The sequence below is a fragment of the Orbicella faveolata genome, unplaced genomic scaffold, assembly GCF_042242905.1.
Source record: "Orbicella faveolata isolate gen_17 unplaced genomic scaffold, um_ofav_v1 contig_47, whole genome shotgun sequence".
NCBI lineage: Eukaryota > Metazoa > Cnidaria > Anthozoa > Scleractinia > Merulinidae > Orbicella > Orbicella faveolata.
Window position 1 is genome coordinate 24,859,242 of NW_028301577.1, and position 21,737 is coordinate 24,880,978.

The window sequence follows — 21,737 nt, forward strand, 5'->3', positions numbered from 1 at the left end:
TCAAAGTCGCCATGTGGAATCAAAAGGTTGAAGAATTTCGAGAAGTGTTTGTCTTATCAATCGATCACTCAATGATGACATAACCACCGCGGTCGAACACAGTAAATACGCTGTTTTTTAACGGAAGTCATACGCGGAAAGACTTCTAGAACAAAGTCGCCGCAGTTCAGTTGTATTCAATCGCGGTAAGTGGAGTAAATGCCCTGACTCATTGCAGAATTCTTTAGAAAGAAACCAAGGCAGTAAGGTCTCTTAATTGCACCAGGCCAACAGCGAACGAAGGTACAATTATCAGCTAAGTTCTGACTAACTTTCCGAACATTTTATCACCTAATTCCGAGCTTTTGCCTCTTGTAAAGTTAGCTGTGCAGGGCTTCGCTGACGTTGAAGGCACTTTCTACTTTCCCTTTCTTTTCAATGTTCGGGTGGCGTGCCAATACTTGAAATATTATAAACAGCCGGAAAAACGTTTTGTTCCAACAGACAAACGCTCGCGACTTGATTTAAACACCAAGTGCGTGACCAAATTGCTCGAATCTATCGCCTCGCAGGCATTCTTAAGGACACGGAGTTTGACACAATTGATAAATTAAGAGGGATCCTTCAGAAAACTTTAAATATTTACCTAAAGATTACCGGCCGTTCAAGGAGTGTCGCAAGCAAGCCCTTGAGGATTTGTATATAAAGTTCCCTTGTGGCTTTATTTGACGAGGGGAGACGTTAAAAGAGCCGACACTTCTTAGCTATCAGACCCAACTGACGTACGCAGTCTTACATCAGCACACAGAAAGATGCACAATATTAAGCTAAAGAGCGGTTTTCAAAAGGAAGTTTCTTAAGTGTTTGTCGGGGTTTTAAAACAACGGAATTTTCAGATTTTTGAGTACTAACCTTTCGTGGGATCTTGGCCGGTGGTTTCATCGACCCGTAAGTGTAATCAGCGGCCGTTAGATCGCGGGCTCCTATATTACCTTGATACATGCACATGTTCATCTTGGACTGATTTTGCTTCTAAATACCAATTATTATTATTTTTTCGTCGTTTTGCAGATGCAAGTTCCTTTGAGTTTCGCTGAGTAGTACGTATGCAGTAGGTATGTTTCGTATGTCTAATAAGTATGCAGTACCAGTTAAAAAGCCGCAGCGGTTGCAATTAGCGTTTTCTCGTGAATTGGAAGATTGGCAAGTTTGCTTGTGACCGACTCTAATAATTATAGCACTACGTATTTCTATTCAACGTGGGCGCGTGGCTTGCCTCGCGAATTCATACTTCAATATTTATAACCATTTCAAAATTCTTGAGGGCTTGGCAAGTTCATCCGCTAGAGCAAACCATACAACGGAAGCTCGACCACTGGATATTGTGTAACACGTAGAGCATACTTTCCTCGGGTACAGCTATTAAGCCCTGATTCCAATCGTTTTTCAGTGTTTATTAAAAGAATAAAGGACACTTGAAGCAGCAGTTACACTGTTTCACGTGGTTTTGTTCTCTGAAACTTGAAACCAAGACCTAGAGAATTTAACCCGGGAAGCCCACCTACTCCATTTCTTCTGAAGTAATGGAGGTACATCATAACATAAACAAGTAAAGTAAGAGAGATTTTCAAACCAAAAAATTACGCGGCATCTGCTTATGAGTGCTTTTAATAGCAAACTTTTCAGCTGGTTTATTCAGGTTGCTGTTTTGCAGCGGAAAGTCAAAAAGCTGTTCCCGATGTCCACTTTATACCGTGCCCCCGCTTTGGTTGGTTTCCTTATTTGTGGGGTTTCTATTTTAAATGATAGCTGAGAAAAATGAAACTTTAATTGTTAGCTGAGAAATCGCCAAAATTTAACTGTTAACTGAGACCTTCGTTAAATCTTTTTGCCGTCTAAGCCGGCTGAGTTTCCGGTCGTTCATGCCGCAGGGATATTTTCTTAGTCAGACCGAGCGACGGAAAATTGAACAAATATAATTGTTTGGGTAAACCAAGATTCATGGTAATGGTATGGTATCATGACCAACATATTGTAAATTAAAAATAATTTTTCTTCAAGCTAGCTTCTCCAAAGAACTTGAAATGTAACCACCTCAGTAGTGAAAGTATTGAGTATCTAGTTAACTAGACTAATGAACTAGGCATGAAACAATTGCGAATGGATTGGTGCTAAAGGCTGACATGTCAACAGTCAGTTATATTTTAGTTTAAAGCTTAAACTTGTGAATTCTTTTTGAAATTGAGCCTTCCTGGGGAAGATATTAGAGGGCTCAAGCTTTGTCATTGTGAATTACTTGACTTGCCAGCGCTTGTGGAAACACTGAAGGTTTTTGGTTTTAATGGCCACCCCCTATAAGGAACTGATTGTTCAGGTTTTCAGCCGACAAACGAGTAAGATTTATATCGCCAATTGTTAAAGCTGGATCTAAACTAGCTAGAGCTTTAAGTTGTCACTAATTTCATACGAGCAATCACCCTCAAGGTCACCAGCAATCTTAGCCTCGCCCAACAAAACTCGCTAAGTGTAAATTACGACGTTATGGCTTTCACCGTGACCGAGATTGTGCGTTCTCTTAAGATTGTTTTTTCTCACCGCCACTCAGTAAGCCTTTCCAATACCACACATGTTTTTCATCGCCTACGTGCTTTACCATTGTTTCATGTTTAAATTGCAACATTCTCATTGCCTTCGTAGTTGTGTATGGCTAAAAATACGTGTTCGTATCATAAACCTCGTAAGGCTAAAAACTGCTAATATAAACTTATCAACTACAGGTGTACAACTTCTACAGGGTTTGGACACAACACAGCTTCGATATTTCAACTTTCAAAGGTTACGGTTTAGCATTCCGTGACCGTCTTTTCTCGGTAGTTTTGCCGGGGGGGTCGGAGTGATTGTTTATACTTTGAGGTAATAAACTTGGTCGATTTGATTTCCCGCAGGCCAACAAGAAGCTAAGAGTGCACTAAAAATGAAAGAACTTTGTTGAAAGAAAAAGATGTTTGGATGCCTTTGATGACTTGAGGGTGTGCTCTAATTTACTGTCAGTTGATAACTGGCCAAGTTTTTAGTGAGCAATTAAATGAAAGATAGCCAAACCTTTAGCTGGTAAAGTTTCTAGCCCTCTGGTCATCCAACCCATAAAATGACCCATTTACACTTCCCATCTAGACCGCTCATTCAATATTCTTCCCTAGGTAACATACACGGGAAATGGACTCAACCAAGGAAATGACCATCTTCTATAGCAATCAATCTGACGAAACTTATTGATATTTTGACTAAATCTTCCAAGTAAAACCGTTTAGAAAACCAGGAGATCAGCAAAGACAATTTGAAATTTTATGTTGCCGCGCACAGCGTGATGGGAAACTTTACGTTGGAGTATTGCCTAATTCAATAATCTGCAATAACTATCTCTAATCGACTTTAGCAGTTACAGGATTAGAACTGGAATTGCAAATATTTGATGCATATCTGACAAGGGTTAATTGTTATTCTTTTAGGTGGTGCTTAGTCTATGTCAGTTTAAATTTACTACTCTTTATAATGCACTTCAGAACTCAATTCTAAATGATCTTGGTGTCAACATTTTACTGACGACAAGTGGTTATGTGGGCGTGAGGAACATTTTACTACCGTGCGAGCAGAGTCTCCTTCGATCTTCCCAGAAAAATTGGGAAGAGAACTCCTCTTCCCGATTTTCCTAGGAAGATCGAAGGATCACTTTTTTTTTTAATCTCGAGGCTAATTTTTTTCGTTGCATAGTTGGGCACACGTTTACCGTTCCACACAACCAAGTGTTGAAGAAGCATGGAACGATACTTTCTCTACAATGCTGTGCGCTGCCACAACAGTTTCGAGGGCAAAAAGCTGTGCAACATTGCGCGAAGCTGCACCGTGCATGCAGACCACCTTAGCTCAAACATATCTTTAACACACCCATTTTTAGTGCTCACAGGTGCGCATTTTAAATGTGTTTATTTGTTTGTTATTTGCTACGAAAAAAATAAGATTATTATTTCTCAGTGAAACGCTGAAACGCCGCCCGTTTCCCAATAAAATTCTCCGTTAGTTTTGCAGTTAAATCTTACTGTTTAGTGGCACAACGCACGCAAATTTGCTTGATATCCCTCACAACCAATCGCAACATAGTATAGAAAAATGTTTTGGTGAATTCTAGCCTGCTACATAGTTCATGTATGAGTTATTGTTCATAATCTGCTGAAAATCATTTCAAATATAGGACAATTAACAATGTACAAATGATTTAAAATACTCTCTATCGTTCTTTGCACATTTTCTAAAGCTCTCCTAACAAGAATTTTGTTTAAGTGGAGTGAACTGACTTTCCTTCCATTCGATGTTACGCAGTCATTTCAGTGGTTACGGGGTTTCCCTGGCAGCTTATGAGCCTGCGTTTTATGGTGGTCAGCGGTATGACGACTGAACGTCTTGTGCCCGTGTTTGGGTTTGGTAGCAACTTTTGATGAGATGCTACATGGTAAACAAGAAGCAATAAGATGATAAGTAATCAGTCAGATATGCCACTCGCATACGATGGAATCCCAATTTTTCTAACCTCCAAGGAAAACTATAACTGGTTTGAAAAATCGAGTAGTTCGAGAATCGGGGGTAAAATTACAGTGTTCGACTGAGGAGAGGGAAACGCCTTTTGGTTTGAGTTATCCGTCGAGGTTAAAAAAATCGAGGGTTAGAGAAATCGGAATTCCACGCTACCTACACTCATGTATAACAGTTTTTCGATCTCTCAGAGTAGGGCTTAGGTATGCGTCGTTTGTCACGTGTTGAACATACCTGCTTTTTTTGAAAGTAGTGCTAGGTTGCGCGGCTTGAACAGTTCCAGGAGTTGCCGAGTAGCCCTGCACGGAAACCTGGGGCGTAACAACTCCCTGGAGGAAACAAGACAGGGAAAAAATTCACAAAAAGAAAAGGCCACATAAAACGACAGCGCTAACCCTAAACCTAACCCTAACCCTCAACGCTTTATCTCTTATAACGTGAAATAAATGTGACATTCTCCGGGTTCCCTCCTCTTTTCCGGGTTCGAAGCCGTCCTCTTTGTCGCTTCTACTATTTAAAAAAAGTTGAGCTAAGTCAAGAACCAAGTTTGAAAAACTGTAAAGTTCAAATATAACATCTCAGCCTGTGAGCCCAGCCAAACTGAGGCCTGGTGCACGATAGTTAAGTGAATATCAAGAGCGCAGCAAATATCATGCCTCTTAACTTCAGTATATAGTAAGTTTTTTTTGTGTACCACGTGATATTTCACGACTTTTCGCTAATAACTGTTTTAAAATTGATGTGAGTATTAATTAATACCCGAGATCCACTGCGAACCGTTGCTCACTTAGGAGGCATTTGTGGATCCTAAAATCAATAATAGAAAACCCGGCCAGTAAGGCAATCAAGAAGTTCAAATCACCATTCTATCTGCCCCCACTTCCCCCCCCCCCTCCCCCCCATGAATAAGGGATGTTATCATGGACTGTTAGAATAGTGGAAACCTCTCCTACCTGTATCTCAACCTGACCATTTCCTCCAGGAAACGTCCCCGGCGCTTCTACCGTGCTCTGGACAGTAAAACCGACAGGAACTGCCATGGGGACTTGTGACGGCGCGGGACTGGCCCAAAGGACCTGGGCGGGACTCGCTGGTACAACGACGGAAGGAGGAGTCTGGGGTTTCACTGGAACAGGCGCGGACGCCGGTGAAGGAGAGCCTGGGGCTTGAACTTGACCAGCGGCAGGAGCAGGAGCTTGGGGGGAAGCAGTAGGAGCAGGAGCCGGAGCCGGAGCAGGAGATTGGGGGGAAACAGCAGGAGCAGGGACAGGGGCAGCAACCGCAGGGGGCTGGGGAAGGGCTGGATATGGCTTCTGAGTTGGAGTGGTTGGTGCTAAAGGTGTGGGTGTTGTTGGACAGATCTTTGTAGTGCCAGGCGTGACTTGGGGTGTGGGTTTAATACATGGCTCCCCGCCAGTTTGATTCTGCTTGTCCTTGACGTACTTTTCAAGCGCATTTAAACGCTGAATCAGAAGTTTTAGTTCATTTGATTCACACTGGACATAAAACAATGAAAGAAACGGAGTGTGTCAGCTATTTCAAGTTCCAATCTCTTGTGCTGAATAAAAAGTTCGCTTTTATAATCATTAATCAGTTAATCAATCAATCAATCAATCAATCACTCAATCAGTTTAGTAATAGTGGTCAGTGTGTTAAGCTTTCCTACGGAGATGCGCTTAGCTTGTCAACACAAACACTAAGAAAATCAAATGCGAAAAATTGAAAATACTGCTCATGCGTGCGTGCACTACACTTTGCAATGGAGCTTTTCAACTTCATCCACTACATGACAGGTTTACTCTGTTTTTATTTTTGATCTATACATCATAACACTGCTAGCAAAGCTGCCCGCAGTAGTAAAATACACTGCCAGCAAAGCTGTCAGAAATCACATCTTATAAAATCAGTCCTGAATCAGTTGTAAAATAGGAAACTTATTTACCTGCTCTTTGGTACATACTCCCGGTGTTCCTTTAGAACCCTACATAATTAGAAAATTTAAGTTATTACTAAATAATCGCCGGGCTGAAAATTTTTCGAAACGCTTTCTACCTTTAACCGATGACAACTGATCACAACTGAAAAACAGCACCGTAATTTCCAGGACTTTCCCGGTAAGACAACTGGTGACTGAAACAACTTACCGGTACTCCCGGTGGGCCACGCTGACCTGGTAAACCGGGGTCGCCCTAGAAAACAAAAGCAAACGTTTCCGTTGCTAACAGGAAATGAATTCGAGACTTGCCCTTAATGTAAAGTCTGCACATCCGAACAGCCCATCAGGCCGGCGCTTATCTCCAGTTTCAGTGAAATGAAGTGACTAGGAGTATTTCTACTTCCCCCTGGATGGGATGCAAGTCAGTGGCATGGTTACCCCCAGCATTAAATTCGCCGGTACCCATTTCTGCACCTGGATAAAGAGAGGCACTGAGAGAGTAAAGTGTCTTGCCCAAGAACACAACACAATGTCCTTGGCCAGGGCTCGAGCCCGGACCGCTCGATCCCGAGACGAGCGCACTAACCGTGAGGCCAACGCGCCTCCCTCCCTGAATGTAGCACGTGTGAATTGTATTTCAAAAGTAGCAGGAGATGACATACCTGCGTACCGTTTTGTCCGCTTGATCCATCCCTTCCCTTCAACACGACCACCATGTTGTCCTAAATAAAACAAACGAATCCTAGCATGGTATTAAATGTCGAAGAAGTACATTTTGGTGATATTCTGTAAATATCATGATCGATTTCTTGACAATTCAAAACGACCAATCCCATTCATAACCCGCGCTTTTTGGGTCAGGTGAACAAACGCTGCAAGTAGAGCGTGGGCTCTGGGTACAAGAAAAGGTCCTAGCAGGGGTCTGGGGTGAGGGTGCAAATACCTCGTTCCTGGAATGAGCCACGATGTTGAACTTCTTAGCTGGGTGCACATCCTTCAAATGTGAATGCTTCAGATGCTGAGCATGCTCTCTGCACGATATACCACTGACCAGAACCAGGAGCAAGGCGAGTTCCATTGTCCTAACGAAACACATTCAATTGTAAAACTGAACGGCTAGAGGTTGCTACGCCTTTACCTTTGGAGCTATTTAACCTAAACATTGATAGAAGTAACCTATCCCTTCGACCGTTTCACTGATTTGTTTGCCAGTTTTTCCACACGTTTTATTTTCAAAATACCTTTAAAAGACTTTCTTACGAAGCTAACACACCTGACAACTGTGATATCCGTCTGTAAACTGTAAAATGCAAAAAGTTTTCATTCTTTTGTTTCGTAGCATTGAATAGTTGGATTATCAAAGGACTCTGATTTCGCTCTTTGCGCCGTCAGTGCTACACTAAAGCGGCAGCCCACACCAGTCACGTGACCTTTCCCGCCACAAACAAATCAACTAGCAGGTGGTAGGCTGGTGGATTTTGAGAGCAAAATAAATATGGCGGAATACTGTTACACGGAAAGCAAGGACAAAAATAGATATCGTTTGCTTTAGTTAGTGAAAAAGATTCATTTTAACTATTTTTAGTCTGTGGAGCAAAGGCAGTTCCTTAGTTATGTTAACTTAAACCATTTCGATCATTTTACGCTTAATTTAAAAATAAGATTAATTTGTTCTCAAAACAAATGACTCGGACGATAATAGTTATTCAATTGGAAATGTTTTCAGATTTACAAAACATTAGCTTCGATCGAGATAGAGTTTTCGGAGTAGGCCTCATATGGGCCGTAGACTGGTTTTTGAAAGCGTAAATTTCAATTGAACCACTTGCAAAAGTCTCCTCAAGAGATCAGTAAAATGAAATAAGCTTAGATATGGGTTAGGTTGCTTTTATCGTTTCGTTACAATATGTCGGGTTTCACACAGACATTCCTTGTTACTTACCTTCCAATCATGGGAAGCAATAGACAGAAGCCCAAGAAATAAGAAACAAACGAGAAAATGCCCGAAAAAACTTTGTTTTGATCTGTCAAGATTTTAGATCACTGACAGTCACGTGGGCCTAAACTTCAAATGAATGAATGATAGCCTCGTTTTGATTTTTTGAGATTGTACTTGGTTCTCACAGTCAAGTGAACTCAAAATGGCATTTAAGACACAAATATGAAATCATTAAAACTCAGGACAAACATTTCTGAAAAAAAACTTTGGTTCCGCGAAAAAGGATGAAGTGGGGAACTCGCAATTCCATTAACGACACAGAATATGCAGAAGAAATTGTACGCCTTTTGTCCCCCTCCTCTTCCCTCCAATTTAGGTCCCTGTAACGTGCCTTGCAAAACGCTGTCGCGGTTCCAGCGCTGTTACACGTCACTAGGCAATCCTTGTCGCAGGCAAAAAAGAGTCTCGCAACGGTTTTATTGAGGCAAGCGATGCACGTAGTGTTCGACTTTTTGCGATGATTGTGACAACGTTGTTTGATTCTCAGATCAGACGGTCCAAGGACTCTGAGGCCAGCGGCAACGTTGCAACGACTGTATTATGCGTCATCAAGAGGCGTTACACGTGCACTGGGATGCATACGAAATGGCGTAACGGAAAATTTGCGATACAAAGACGTCACAAGTTGAACTTGCTGAGTTGCAAGCTGCGAACCAGTTACGTTCTACAAATAAAATTGGCTAAATCTAAGATAGAATCACGTCTATTAAAATTTTATTAAAATGTCTGCAGATTTTATTAAAATGTCTTATGATTCGTAAGCGTGAACAAAATTGAAATTAAAACTCACCATCTCCCTGAAAAGTAGTTACAAAGAAGTTTTAGAGAAAAGGTAGGAAAAGAGCATAAGAGAATGTGGATTACTTCAAATATTTTTTTCCAGGAATAAAAAATGTTCAAATGTTGTTGTTTATGGTGGTCAATGTGCTTAGCTATACCTAGCTAGATCACAGGCATGCTACTTAAACTGAAAGAAACAAATATATCCACATTATTGGCTTAAAAATCCCAACTGGCAGGAGGCAGACCAGTTGGCTATTTACAAGCACGACCGAGGAGTTGAACTAGGGTCTTCCGAGAAACAACTTAAACTTAGTGGTCAGAGCAGGACTTGAACCGGCAACCTCCGGATTTGAAATCCTGCGCATTAACCACTCGGCCACGCTGCCTCCCACTAGAGTGATAAAAGTGGGAAAACGTGAAATTTACCTTCAAGTTCATATAGCGCCCCGGAAATCCGTCTGTTATCTTCTATTAAGCGTTTTATCTTTCATCTATTAAGGATCTTTGTTTCGAATTAAATTGTAAATAATTTTATCTTTATGTAGCTAAGGTATATTTTAATATGTAAATAGTGTCCCCAATTAGTTAGACTAAGAGTAGTCACTCTTTCGCTTAGTCCGTCGTGCGTGACGCGAAAGAAAACCGCGAGAAAAAAGTGGCCTCGCGAAATCCTGGGGGCGAGAAGAATGGCCGCGCGAGATCCTGGGGGCGAGAAGAACGTCACGCGCGACGGACTAAGCGGAAGAGGGACTACTCGTAGTCTACCAATTAGTTTTTTTAAGCTAAATACCATCGACACTTAAATAAAGTCTTTCATTCATTCATCCGTTTTACACTGCAAATCATGCTAAAACAAGTATACTTGAGGCCAATGACTGGCGATAATTTGAGAGAATCCGTATGAATCATTCTCTCTGGCACAATTTCTTGAACCGTAACATGTTTTAGCAATTAAACGTGTTCGTTGTCTGTAAAACGTTATGGACTGTTACTTGATGAAGAAAAGGAGTGCAAAGTTACGAGACAAGAAATTGAAGATAAACAGCTTATATACTAACATATTGTTACCGAGAAAACAGAAGAGAAAGCTAGGGCCCAGATAGCATGAACAAGCGATCACGTGACATACATCTGGCGCATGCGCTTGCTATGGTCGACGCTGACGTAAGTTAATCATTAAACAAAGATATATCCCTTACCCCGTGCATGGGTGTTCCAAGACAGTTCAAAACGTTGCAAGTTATGTGAGTGTTTATCTATGTAGTTGAGCGCAAAGTTCCATCTTACAATCGCTGTTAGATAAAACTTCTCTTGGGAGGGCTCGGTGGAAGATTTTCCTCAAGGTCTAAATCTTTTTGTGATGTCCTTTCCTCGTCTTCCCGTCCTTCAGTGTACTTTAAGATATCGGAACAAAGTTCTTGGTCTATTTTTCTCGTATAGCAATCTATGAATTTGTCAATGTGACTTTGAAGATAGCCCAGAGGAGCAGATCCCTGGCTGAGAAGTTGATAATGAAACTCCGGTAAACTGAACGACTTGCCCATTGCCTTCTCCACCTGTTTGCGCATGCTTACTAGTTTCAGTTTCCCCAACATGTAGGCTGTAGCTTGGCCGGGAACGCTCTGGTATCGAGTCACTTCCTTCACTGCAAAGTCTGTAGTATCCCATGTATAGTCTTCAAACTTTTTGAGTGCTTCTGACCTGATAAGAAAGCAATTTGTTACGTCTTATCAACGTTAAGAATAACAGCGTGAAATTTGCGAATTTTAAAACGATTTGTTTATGACGTGAAACCAAAAATCATTCTTAAAATATATTCTTAAATTCGCCGGTACCCATTTGCACACCTGGGTGGAGAGAAGCACTGTGACAGTAAAGTGTCTTGCCCAAGAACACAACACAGTGTCCCCGGCCAGGCTCGAACCCAGACCGCTCGATCCGGAGGCGAGCACACTAACCATGAGGCCACCGCGCCTAACACGGAAAAACAGTCCATATTTTAACGCGAGTTAACTGAGCGAATGAAAAAAGTAAAAACGGACTTAACGTTTTGCAGTCTATCTAAGTGGTTTGTCTGAAGTCGATATTAATTAATTAATTCACCATGAAGCCTTTGAACTTGCTGAGAATGCGGCGATGGGCATACAGTGAACCTGTTATGTCTCTCCTTATCCTTCTGTCCGTTCAGATGGGTACACTTGTTATAGCTAACTTGTCTACAATAACCAACAGAACTTTGTTCACCTTGTCATTCCTCTGTAATGAAGGCCGGTGTCCACTACCAATCTCACAGCCCGCCATACCTTAACACGAAATGACACGTGTCAAAATCTGCCACATTGTAAAGTAACATTGTTTTGAAGGATGGTCTTAAATGTGCCCAGGGACACGAAGAGAACTGAGTGAGTAAGTGAGCTGTTTTGAAGGGCAATTTTCCGAGTCAATCCTGGGAACAGCCATGCGGTCAGAGCTCAATGAGGCATCGCGAAAGGCTTTTCAGAAAACCTGACGTATTTTCCCAATTTTAAACCAAACGACAAGAATATCGGAATGATTTGTCGAAAACGACAGCTGTTGTTTGTTCTGTGATAATAGTCAGATATCCTCTTTGCTAATCACACAAACCTGCCATTTAAACATGCCATACAGCTGTAGATAGTTCTGTTCATAAAGATTAGCGTCTTGGGCGAGCAGAGGACTCTCCGCGTATAGAGCCCAGCCCTCCTGGAACGCTATGTACGAGGTTTTCTTATCAAGCCACCGCGGAACTCCGCCGCACTTGTCTCGAAAATGTTCTATCAATCCTGTTAATCAAGAAACACAAAAGAATAAAATGACAAACTAAAAGCGCACCGCCGGCTGGCGTACACGTCTCGTAATTGAGCGCACAATTCATCATGACTCCACAAAAATTGGTGTCCACAATAATTGTTGCGTGCCTGCAAACGAGGAACCTTTAGTGGATACAATGGTTGCTTTCCGTTATGCCAGACCGACCGGTACGAGACCAGTGGAAATACCCCAGGAGAATGAAATGACATTTTCCGAACAAACCGGGCCAACCAAGAGGAATGGCTCTTACCATTTTAATCCCTTTTCCGAACTCCCTACATAAGTGAAGAGAAGTAGGGCAATGAACCAGTTTGTCAAAATGGAACGGCAAATTTCCGTCCGACCGATCAAAGTGGACCACCTCCAGAGGTGGTTCCGAACACTTCGGTCAGAAGGAACCGAAACTGACCTTTCCATTTGACATCCGAACGGAATTTCCGGAATCTTTGGCATAATGGAAAGCACCTAATATTTCCGGAACGCTTTATCGTTCGCGGATGACTTTAACGGTTAATATACGAACATATGGAAATCTAATACCTTGCATCTGAGTGTGGTGCCCAGGCCTCGACTCGTGCCCGATTACAGACCATTCCTGGAACTTTGGCCCATACCTCTTCAGAAAAAAAGGAAGACCAAAATAACTGGGAGTGGTACAGTTTCCTCTGCTGGGACGAAAGAACATGGCGCCATTGGACGGGTTGTAGTGGGGTAACATTTGTATTGGGCAGTTGGCCGCGGTAGCCTTGGGACCAGTAAAGTAAAACATGGATTGGATCTTCGGATAAATCATGCTCATCACAGTTTCAATGTACTCGCTCCATTTCTCCACGGCCGCCCAGCGCTGCGGGCAATGAATCTTGGCAGAGGCTGGATCGTGGCACGCTTTGTACGCAAGCTCGTCGCTCTCATTAACTGGGAATGGAGCCGTGTTGTGCCACTGGTCAGCTGCATCCAATTGAAGCTTAAAAGCTTCCACTGCTTTAGATCTCTTATTTATGCGAGTCAAAAGCTTTGCAATTTTATACACCTAACGTAACAAGACAACAAAAAAATAGTACATGATTGAAAAACGTTACTCTGGTTTAAAAAATGTAAAAATGTTAGTAAAAATTTTTTGTAAAAGTCCCAACGTTTCGGCTAAACTTCAGCCTTCATCAGGGGAAAGTGACAAGGAATTTGTAAAAAGGCACGTTCTTATACTATGCAAATCAACAAATCGGAGCTAATTATGTCCTGTCCCTTAGGGCTAAATTTAAAATTCGTGCGGTAAATGCATGCCATCACCGCGGTTCAGCGGATCCATACAAGTGTTAATTTCCCATGCTTCTAAAATACGTCTGTTGCGCCAATTTGTGCTTGTACGTAAAATCGTACGTAAAATGGATCATTGGATGATGCAATTCAAGAGTTTTCATTTGTTTAGCCATCATGGTATATATGAGCCATTATACCATGCTCTACAAATATGGTAAGTGTACGCGTTATCTTTTTGGGCGTTTTTTATTTTTATCTTATTTTAGTTTTCTATATTTGGGGGCGTTTTTAATAAAACAATTATTCCACTCGCGCTTGTTGGCTGGATATGAGATGGTTATAGCCAACTCATACCCAACACGCGCTTGTGGAATAATTGACAAATATATGACTTAATCGAAGAGTATTTAACGTCCTGAAAAGGTCTTCGTTTATATATGGACTGGATCATACACACTCCTATTCAGCCGCGCGCGAACCGCGAATATCGTGCTTGCTCGCTCAAGTTTTGCGTTCTTCCCCGCGGATTTTGGAGCAAAAGAGAGACTGCTCGCGGTCTATCTTCAATGAGGTCATAGGCTAAGACAATACTAAGATTATATACTTTAAGCTCCCTCGGCAGGGAGTCTATGATCAGAAGAAATAACAGTGTTTCTTTAAGCTTTAATCATGTACGGCTTAGTGGATAAGCTTAGAGAGTGGAAGCCTGTTAATTCGGTCTCCTACGGGCCATGAACATTTGGCCGTATTAACGAGATAGGGTCAAATTTCATGACCGGTCCAAATTGAGTGACGTCTGATCTTAGCTGACTTAACAGATCACAACTGCACTTTGACACAACTGTTTTTTAATAAACATCAGGAATGCAGATATAATTTTACAAAAAAAATGGAAACGTCAATCAGAACTTACAATATCATCAGTGAAAAACGAAAACAGCTGGTTTGAGTGGCCGTAAACGGAGTAAAATTATAGAGGATTATACAGGTTGGGATTTCAGAATGTTGCCGTTGGCCATATTAACGGCGTGGCCGCATTAACGGAGTTTTCTTATAACAGAATGTATGGGTGTTTCGCGGGGACAAAAAATGTGGCCGTAATAACGAGATGACCGTATAGCGCGTTCCACTGTATTTGTGTGTTCTTTATTATCGGCAGATGTTTTGCTTCCTGGATTTCATAGGCGTGTTTGGTGCGAGGGGCGGAAAGAAAAACATATTCAAAGTGAAGGTTATTATCTGCACTCTAAACTATTAATAATGTCACGGGGAAACAAAGCCTACCTGTGGCATGTAGATACTGAGTTGCTTATTTCCCTCTTGATTGATATCTTCAGGGGAAATATCAAACGTTGTGAAGTACGATAAAATTATGCGATAAGTGTCAGTGCCACGCAACGCCTTTTCAGTACCGGGTAGAACCTTTGTCGTCCTATTCCCCAAATCCGGGACACCGTCCGTGTACACATAGTCCACGGGCAAATTAGCAAGACCGCTGGCAACTGTTTCAGGTAAACAGTGACGACTGTGTTCGTACTCAAGGTAATGAATAAGGTTCAGTACGGGTTCTCCAAAACCTTTCACTAAGGCCTCTCTAATGGCGTCTCTTGCACTCTGGCCTGAGTGTTCAATTCGCCACCGCGCGTTCACTCCTGAATCTAAGTTGGCTAGATAAGCAGGTTTAAGGTAGAGTGAGGCGGACCACTCCCCCAGTACCCCCATTGAGTCATTCGCCTTTGCTATTTCAGGATATTCCTCTTTAAAAGCATCAAGACCCGCTTTACAGTCAATTGACGAACGAACCATGCCGGCTTTGACTCCCAGGGCAATATTATCTCTGTTAATAACAAATCAAAAGCATTGAGCCTATCAATCAATCAATCAATCAATCACTCGACCTCATTAATCGAGTTCGTAGTTCATATATACTGCTCGAAACAGATCCAAGCTTTTCCTTTCACGGTTCACCGAAGTTTTGACTTTAGTCATAGCAGTATCAGAAGATTTTACCAATCATTTCTAGAATCATTCTGGCCTAGCGTTGCTAGCATGTGTCAATGTAGTATTGTAACATTTCTCCCTCAACTTGTTTGGTGCCTGGCTCTGCCTTCGGAAGGGATCAGGTTTCCTCTTATAAAGGGAATTTTTCCTAGCACACTAGTTGACCATGCACTAATGCACTGTTGTTAAACCTCTACATGTATCATAGTCTGTCTAACGTAACAACCAATAAATTGGATCTGTTGCACCGTAAAAGCCGGGCCTTACCATTTGCAGCTAGCAGTCTAGTCAGTGAAGGGGGCAGCACCCTATTTACCGGTGGACAGTAGTACTTTTCTTGACTGATGTACGGAATGCGAAAAACAGTTGGGCCGGGTTGTTCGAAGCCCGATTAAACTAACCCAGAATTAGTGAGAATTTTGATGTCATTTTGTAACTTTTCGGTGAGGTTTTCTGTTCATATTATTTGTTCTTCAGTTTTGAGTTTGAATAATCCCAAACTACAGAAAACATAAGCAGTGAAAAACATTTTTATAAAAGAAAAATGAATACTTCGGCTAACTTTTAAACCTGGATTACAGTAAACCGGCTTTCGAACAACCCAGCCCAAGTTGGTAACACGTTGGCCACATGTCGTGTTTAAGAGAAAGGAAACATAATGTTACAGTCGAATTCGAATTTCGCGAGCAGTAAAATTGACCAATCACAGCGCGTGATATAACGATGACCGTGAAAGCATAAAGTTTTAGAACGACTTGTGGCCAGTTGTCGTTCATCAAAGATTCTATTGCAGAAATTTCTAAAAAAATTATTCACAATATACTTGTACCGGGGAACTGTCTTATTTCTAACAAGACATTATGCCTCTTTGGCTGCTATTTCCAGACGAAAATCCTTAAGGCTGGTTTTTCACTAGCGACGGAGTCGTAATAAGAAGCGTAGAGCAATATGATCTAGTGAAAATCAAACCAACGGAGTCGGAAGCAGAACACCCATTCCGCTTTTGACTCTCTCGCTGTGATCTGCTGGAAATAAGATTGTCGGAGTCTGAAGTTGAAACGGACAAGTAAACCAATTACAATGCTCACTTCTGGGCCTTGTGATTGGTTGGTTCTTCCGCTTCTGCTTCCGACTCCGACATCCTAGTTCACACCGGATCGTAAGCGGCGGAGTCTTAAACAAAATCGGAAGAAATGGGAGCGTTCTTATTTTTCCAACGAGCTTATGACTCCGCTTATGACTCATATTTTTGATTTTCACTTGGTCATAAGTTCTCTTACGACTCCGACTCCGTCGCTAGTGAAAACCAGCCTTTAACCAGGAAGAGGATATTACCCTCCCCTCCCTTCTTGCCAAACTAAACCGCCACAAACCTGTAACGATCAAACGTGTCCTTGTGTTTCATAATGGTGTCAATCACAAATTGTAGATCCTCGTAGGAACGAGGCTTCACTTGCCACGCGAAAGAATTGATGTCATAAGTCACGTAGCAGATTGGCTGCCAGCAGAAGTAGTTTGGACCCATCATCCAATCACCTGCGTAATAGTTGATGTCAAATGGCGAATCGAACACGTGACGTAGGAAATGCTTTGCCTGTTGGAATGACAATAAGAGAAAAAACTTCTTATGTATCGCCTTCCGTTTCGCAAGATGGCTGAAAGGTCCTGTTTTGTAATATTTAAAGGAGCTACTTCACGGTTTGTGCGTCTTGAAAAGTTTAGCCTAGCTTTTTTCAAGTTCGTCGTTTGTAATCCGTGTTGATCTTCTTCATCCTCGATCATCCTTGTTTCTGTATGGTTTATCAGTATTTCTTTAGTGTGTTTCTATCTTAGTAAACTACTATTTTCAGGTTTCCTTCAATTTAAAGATAATTTTGTACGTGGCCCAAATAACTGAAAATACCGTGACTGAGTTCCTTTAATGAAGCTACCTTTCAATCGCCAGAGAGGTTTTAATTCTTTCATTGAACTGTAGAATCATTTTTTTTCAATAAATTACCCTTTTTCAACATATTCTACCTAGCCAAACTTGAGCAGGTTTTGTCAGTACAGAAGTTCAAAGGTGAGACCAAAACGGATTATGTGTTTAGACGAAATCGTGATCAGCTCAACTACGTCTTAAACGAAGCACTGAGAGGCAATCAAAACGCTTACTGCGTCTGATAATTCGTGCTGATTTTACACTCGCCGCATAAAAGAACAAACGTATCTTTATGCCCTCCATTTACCTAAGTACTAGCGTAAAATAAAATGCGTTCAGTTCCAGCAGCCCGTCTTATTAAGTTTAAAACAAAGAATCAAATCCGCTCTGGGATATGAAATTTAATATCTTCTTTTTTAACGCAAAGTAGACCCTCGTTATCTAGAACTCCGTTAACTCGATTCTCGAACTCCCCGTAATCCCGAACTCCTGTTGTCTTGAACTTTTCTTTGTTTCCCTTGAGGTTTCGAGATAATGGCAATCAACCGTAGTAGTTTTGACTTTTTCATAGTTACAACAAGACCGGGGGTACTCTACAAAGTTCTTCATGGGAAGGCTCCGCCCCGAGGTCCACCCCTTACCCTTTTGTATACCATTTTGACAAAAAAGGGACCCCTTTAGAGCACATTTAATTGAATAAAGGTACCGCTTTCACATACTTTCATAACTGGCCCGTATTATGAATAAATCGCCAAAAAAGGAAATCTTCACGTCATTTTCAGGTATTGCTTAATAACTTAAATGATAAAGGCATAAGGTGCGTGACTGATTTCGCTACCTTTCCATATAGCTCAACTTGTGAATGTCCACCCTTTTATAAACCTGAAGCCTGAAAAGGGTACCCCTTTCATCCGGAGCCTCAGTCCCTGTATAGGCCCTCATAGGGAGTATGCCCCGGGCAACAAGACAAGATGACCACGGTCAGCGGTTCCATGCTCACCTGCCATAAGGCTTTTCCCTCTCGCGCCTTGAGTTTCCTCTCGTCTACTTTAACGTTATTCAGTTTTTCCAAGAGCGCTAACGCCGCGTCCGTTTTCCGTTTAAGAGCCTCTGGGGAAGGATCGTAGGGGAAATATCTATGAAGAGAAAGCAATTGATGAATTACGCACTTAACATCGGCGACATTGCGAAAATAATTGGCCTTTTAGGCATCGAAAAGAGCGGAAAATTGCTCCTAACCGTACCCTGGACGAAACTGTTGATACAGACAATCAAAGTCGCCCCCCTCCCCTAACCCCATTCCATGTTGTTTTGGTCTGAAAACCATCGGATAAGCTATTCCTGTCAGTATTATCCTGCAAAATAACATTGCAAGCATTGCATTTAACAATGTTTTGGCAATTGTAGGTATTTTTCAATTTCTCTCAACTTTCCTGTAACTTCTGTCCAAGGTTTTAGATCTTGCGGACTGAGGACTACTGTCCGGGGGCGGGGGGGACTCTCGCATAAAAAACGGGGGTGCTCGTCGGAAATTTCGAAAAGAAAACCTAAGAGGTACCAAGATCCTGTTTTGTGAGCGTGGCTTGAAATTTTGTTCACCCCCAAAGAGTTACCAATTCTAAAACAACATATCATTTCCTGTCATACAGCTTTTTTCAGCTCAATACCCTAAAAGGCACCGCAAAAGCTCACGCTGTGGACTTTTTGAGGATGAAAAACCGTAAGAGGTACCAAACCCGGGACTGCCTTTTTAACTCACGACGAGCAACCCCGTCCTTTTTATTTGGGAGCCCCCCTCCGGGGCTTACTGGGCCCCTGACGCCAAGCGTGTCAAGCGCGCGAAATGAATGAATCATCTACCTTATTATCACTTATTTTCGCGCGACTATAATTTCGCGAATTTGGAATCGAAATGTTTCGCGGGACTTAAATTTCGCGATTTTGACGAATCACCGTTTTTCAAGGAAATTGAATTTCGCGAATCAAGTAACTGGTGCTCGTTGGTAAACTTCCATTTCTGTATTTTATTCTTTTGAAAAGAATGAAGCTATCATGAAGAGGCTCAAGCAGCTGATCACTGAGAACTATAGGGAGCCAGATGCCGATGGCAAATTTAACGACTGTACTGAGGAAGTGTTACAGGAACTAATTCGGCAAGATCAGTCAGATGATGAGGAATAAGGACATGCGTTGAACTGAAATTTGAGCCCTTCTACTTGTAAACTCACAGCAGACTGAAAACTTAAATAAAGGATTTTATAATGGGCACTAAATTTCGCGTCTTTAATTTTCTCGGTACCTTTTTTTCGCGCCGGGGACTTCAATTTCGCGAATTTTTTTAAACGCGAAAATTAAGTCTCGCGAAAATAAGTGATGATAAGGTAGCCTTTTAAGGTTTAGTCTCGAATCGCGCTCAAATCACATGCGCAGGAAGCAGCTGAACTGGAATTCAGTATATATGATAACATAAACCTTTGTATTCTCCATTCTCCTGTTACATAACACTTCCACCTAACTGTAAGCCGTTTTTCAGCGCTCAGCTTTTCAACCTTTTTATCTGTTTTTACAGAGCTCTATTTTTTCCTCTTGAGAACAAAGCTTCCTATCAGTTAATGCGATAGAATCTTATTACTGGAAGCTTAAATCCGCGACAGAATTTTATCGTCAGTCTCGTCCCGGAGACAGTTCTTATTAATCACCTTTAAAGCGTCGTGAACAGGACATGCGTGGAATTTTCAGCCACAAAAAAAAACATTAGTGACATTAACAACCTTGACATCATCAAATAATAAAATGAGTCGACTACAGAAATGAAATTCAAGCTCTCTGATGTCTGTCATCTCGCTAACAACAGAAAGTGAAGCACTTCTGAAACGATCGTTACTTTCCACAGCGCATTGTCTTATTTGACTCTGAACCTAATACGATTCAAGGTCATTTAACAAACGTACTGAACAGCGCATGAAAACATCGTCCTCACACCTTGTATTACCCGGGGTATTACCTTGTCTTCACATATTCGGTCATTTCTTGTCCTATCAGGTCAGGATTCCACGCCACATTGTTAGGATTGTGAGTAAAATAAGCGGTTTTCACTTCTTCCAGTAAAGCTGGCAATCCAACGCGAACCGCCTCATCAGAGAAACGACAAAGCTGCGACGAAGCAACGGACACGCGCTTCTTCGCAACGGAAGACGGTTCGACTTGGCCGCATTTTTCATTTGCTGCATGTAGCTTCACAGCGCCAATAATTACCAACACTACACCAATCAAGGCGAAGAGCAAGCCGAGTAGTAACAAGACTGAGTCGCTACAAATTGCTCTGTCTTTTAAGCGTCTGTTGTGGTGCAGCTGTGCTGCCATTTCTGATGTTATGAGAGACTACAATCGCTTTGTAGACGTGTAGTACTAAAGTGAAATTGACACTACAAATGACAAGGTCATGTCAACAGAGGTAACTGACTGTCTATCACTGTCTGGGTCATTTACGTAAGATATCTCTCGGGTTATTCTCGTTTTTAACCCGTGATTGGACGCAACCCAAGTCGATGTGTGTCCACAATCAGCAAGCCTACGGGGAGTGGGGGGGAGGGGGAGGGGTACTCCTATGTATGGGCTATATAGGTATGTGCGGCCCCAAAGTGTATGGTTTTCCGCCGTTTTGGTCATAAAAAAGGCATCGATTTTTTGGTCATAAATAGTGTATGGGTTTTGCACTCTACTCTTGAATTGGGCATGTTTTTTAGAAAGAGCTTCTTTTCAATCTTTATCGACAAGACCATCAACATGCAACGAAAGCCCTTCATAAACTACGTTTAGGGCAACTGTGCCAGCCGCAACGGTCGTAAATAGGGAATCCAATTTTTTGTCAGGTCATAAATAGGGTAGGGAAAATCGCAGATTTTGGTCATAAAGAGGGTAAGGGTTTTGGGAAGCGGGCCGCACACTTTAACCCAATTTTTCTGGGAGCACCCCCGTGAGTTGCAGGTGTGAACCGGGTACTAACGGGGCGAGAAAAAACGCGAGGAAAAATGGGAAAGAACAAGTTACATGGTGAAGTTAAGAAACTTGCAAGGTGGTATATCGATCACAACACTTGTGACCCACCATGATTTCCTGTGACTTTTTTCCCTTCAATATATCACGTCACGCTATTACCTACACGCGTTTGCCAACAGCAAGGAGAGATCTGTGACAACAAGAGAACAACACCAAGTCACCAATCAACCTTGAAAGAGGTGAAAAGGAAAGGAAAGTAAAATATATTCTCCGTTGTGCGAATGCAACCTCTCTCTTTGCTGGACATTTAACAATCAGAGTCCCTCAGAATCTATCATACCCTGAGTCATTGTTGAGCGTGGGTTATCAACTCTACCATCTAAAGCTCGTGCTAATAACCATAGGAATAAGAACTTTATCTTTATCAGGGAAAAATGATAGTA

The 21,737-nt window shown here is 41.9% G+C and overlaps 2 protein-coding genes and 1 long non-coding RNA gene across 4 annotated transcripts; 1 reads left to right on the forward strand and 2 right to left on the reverse strand.

Moving 5' to 3' along the window:
• The first annotated feature begins 64 nt into the window (after positions 1-64).
• Positions 65-6,156, forward strand: LOC110051931 (uncharacterized). Of its 2 annotated transcripts, none has more exons than XR_016204376.1 (3): positions 65-185; positions 1,051-1,094; positions 5,549-6,156. It is a non-coding gene; the product is annotated as an uncharacterized LOC110051931 (long non-coding RNA). The 2 variants fall into 2 exon arrangements; XR_002296997.2 differs by lacking the exon at positions 65-185 and adding an exon at positions 192-282.
• LOC110051930 (uncharacterized) lies at positions 1,413-8,565 on the reverse strand. Its single transcript, XM_020758041.2, has 8 exons — positions 8,445-8,565; positions 7,446-7,584; positions 7,165-7,224; positions 6,711-6,755; positions 6,509-6,547; positions 5,520-6,062; positions 4,801-4,895; positions 1,413-4,479 (listed from the first exon to the last, which is right to left on the reverse strand). The coding sequence occupies exons 1-8, from the start codon at positions 8,453-8,455 to the stop codon at positions 4,362-4,364; spliced, it is 1,050 nt and encodes a 349-aa protein (XP_020613700.2). The 5' UTR covers positions 8,456-8,565; the 3' UTR covers positions 1,413-4,361.
• A 648-nt stretch (positions 8,566-9,213) lies between these two features.
• On the reverse strand, positions 9,214-20,717 carry LOC110052141 (uncharacterized). The gene is made up of 8 exons (XM_020758271.2): positions 20,300-20,717; positions 18,296-18,431; positions 16,748-16,968; positions 14,658-15,210; positions 12,657-13,146; positions 11,910-12,088; positions 11,529-11,587; positions 9,214-10,985 (listed from the first exon to the last, which is right to left on the reverse strand). Exons 1-8 carry the CDS (start codon positions 20,656-20,658, stop codon positions 10,580-10,582), a joined length of 2,403 nt encoding a protein of 800 aa, XP_020613930.1. The 5' UTR covers positions 20,659-20,717; the 3' UTR covers positions 9,214-10,579.
• Positions 20,718-21,737: the final 1,020 nt, after the last annotated feature.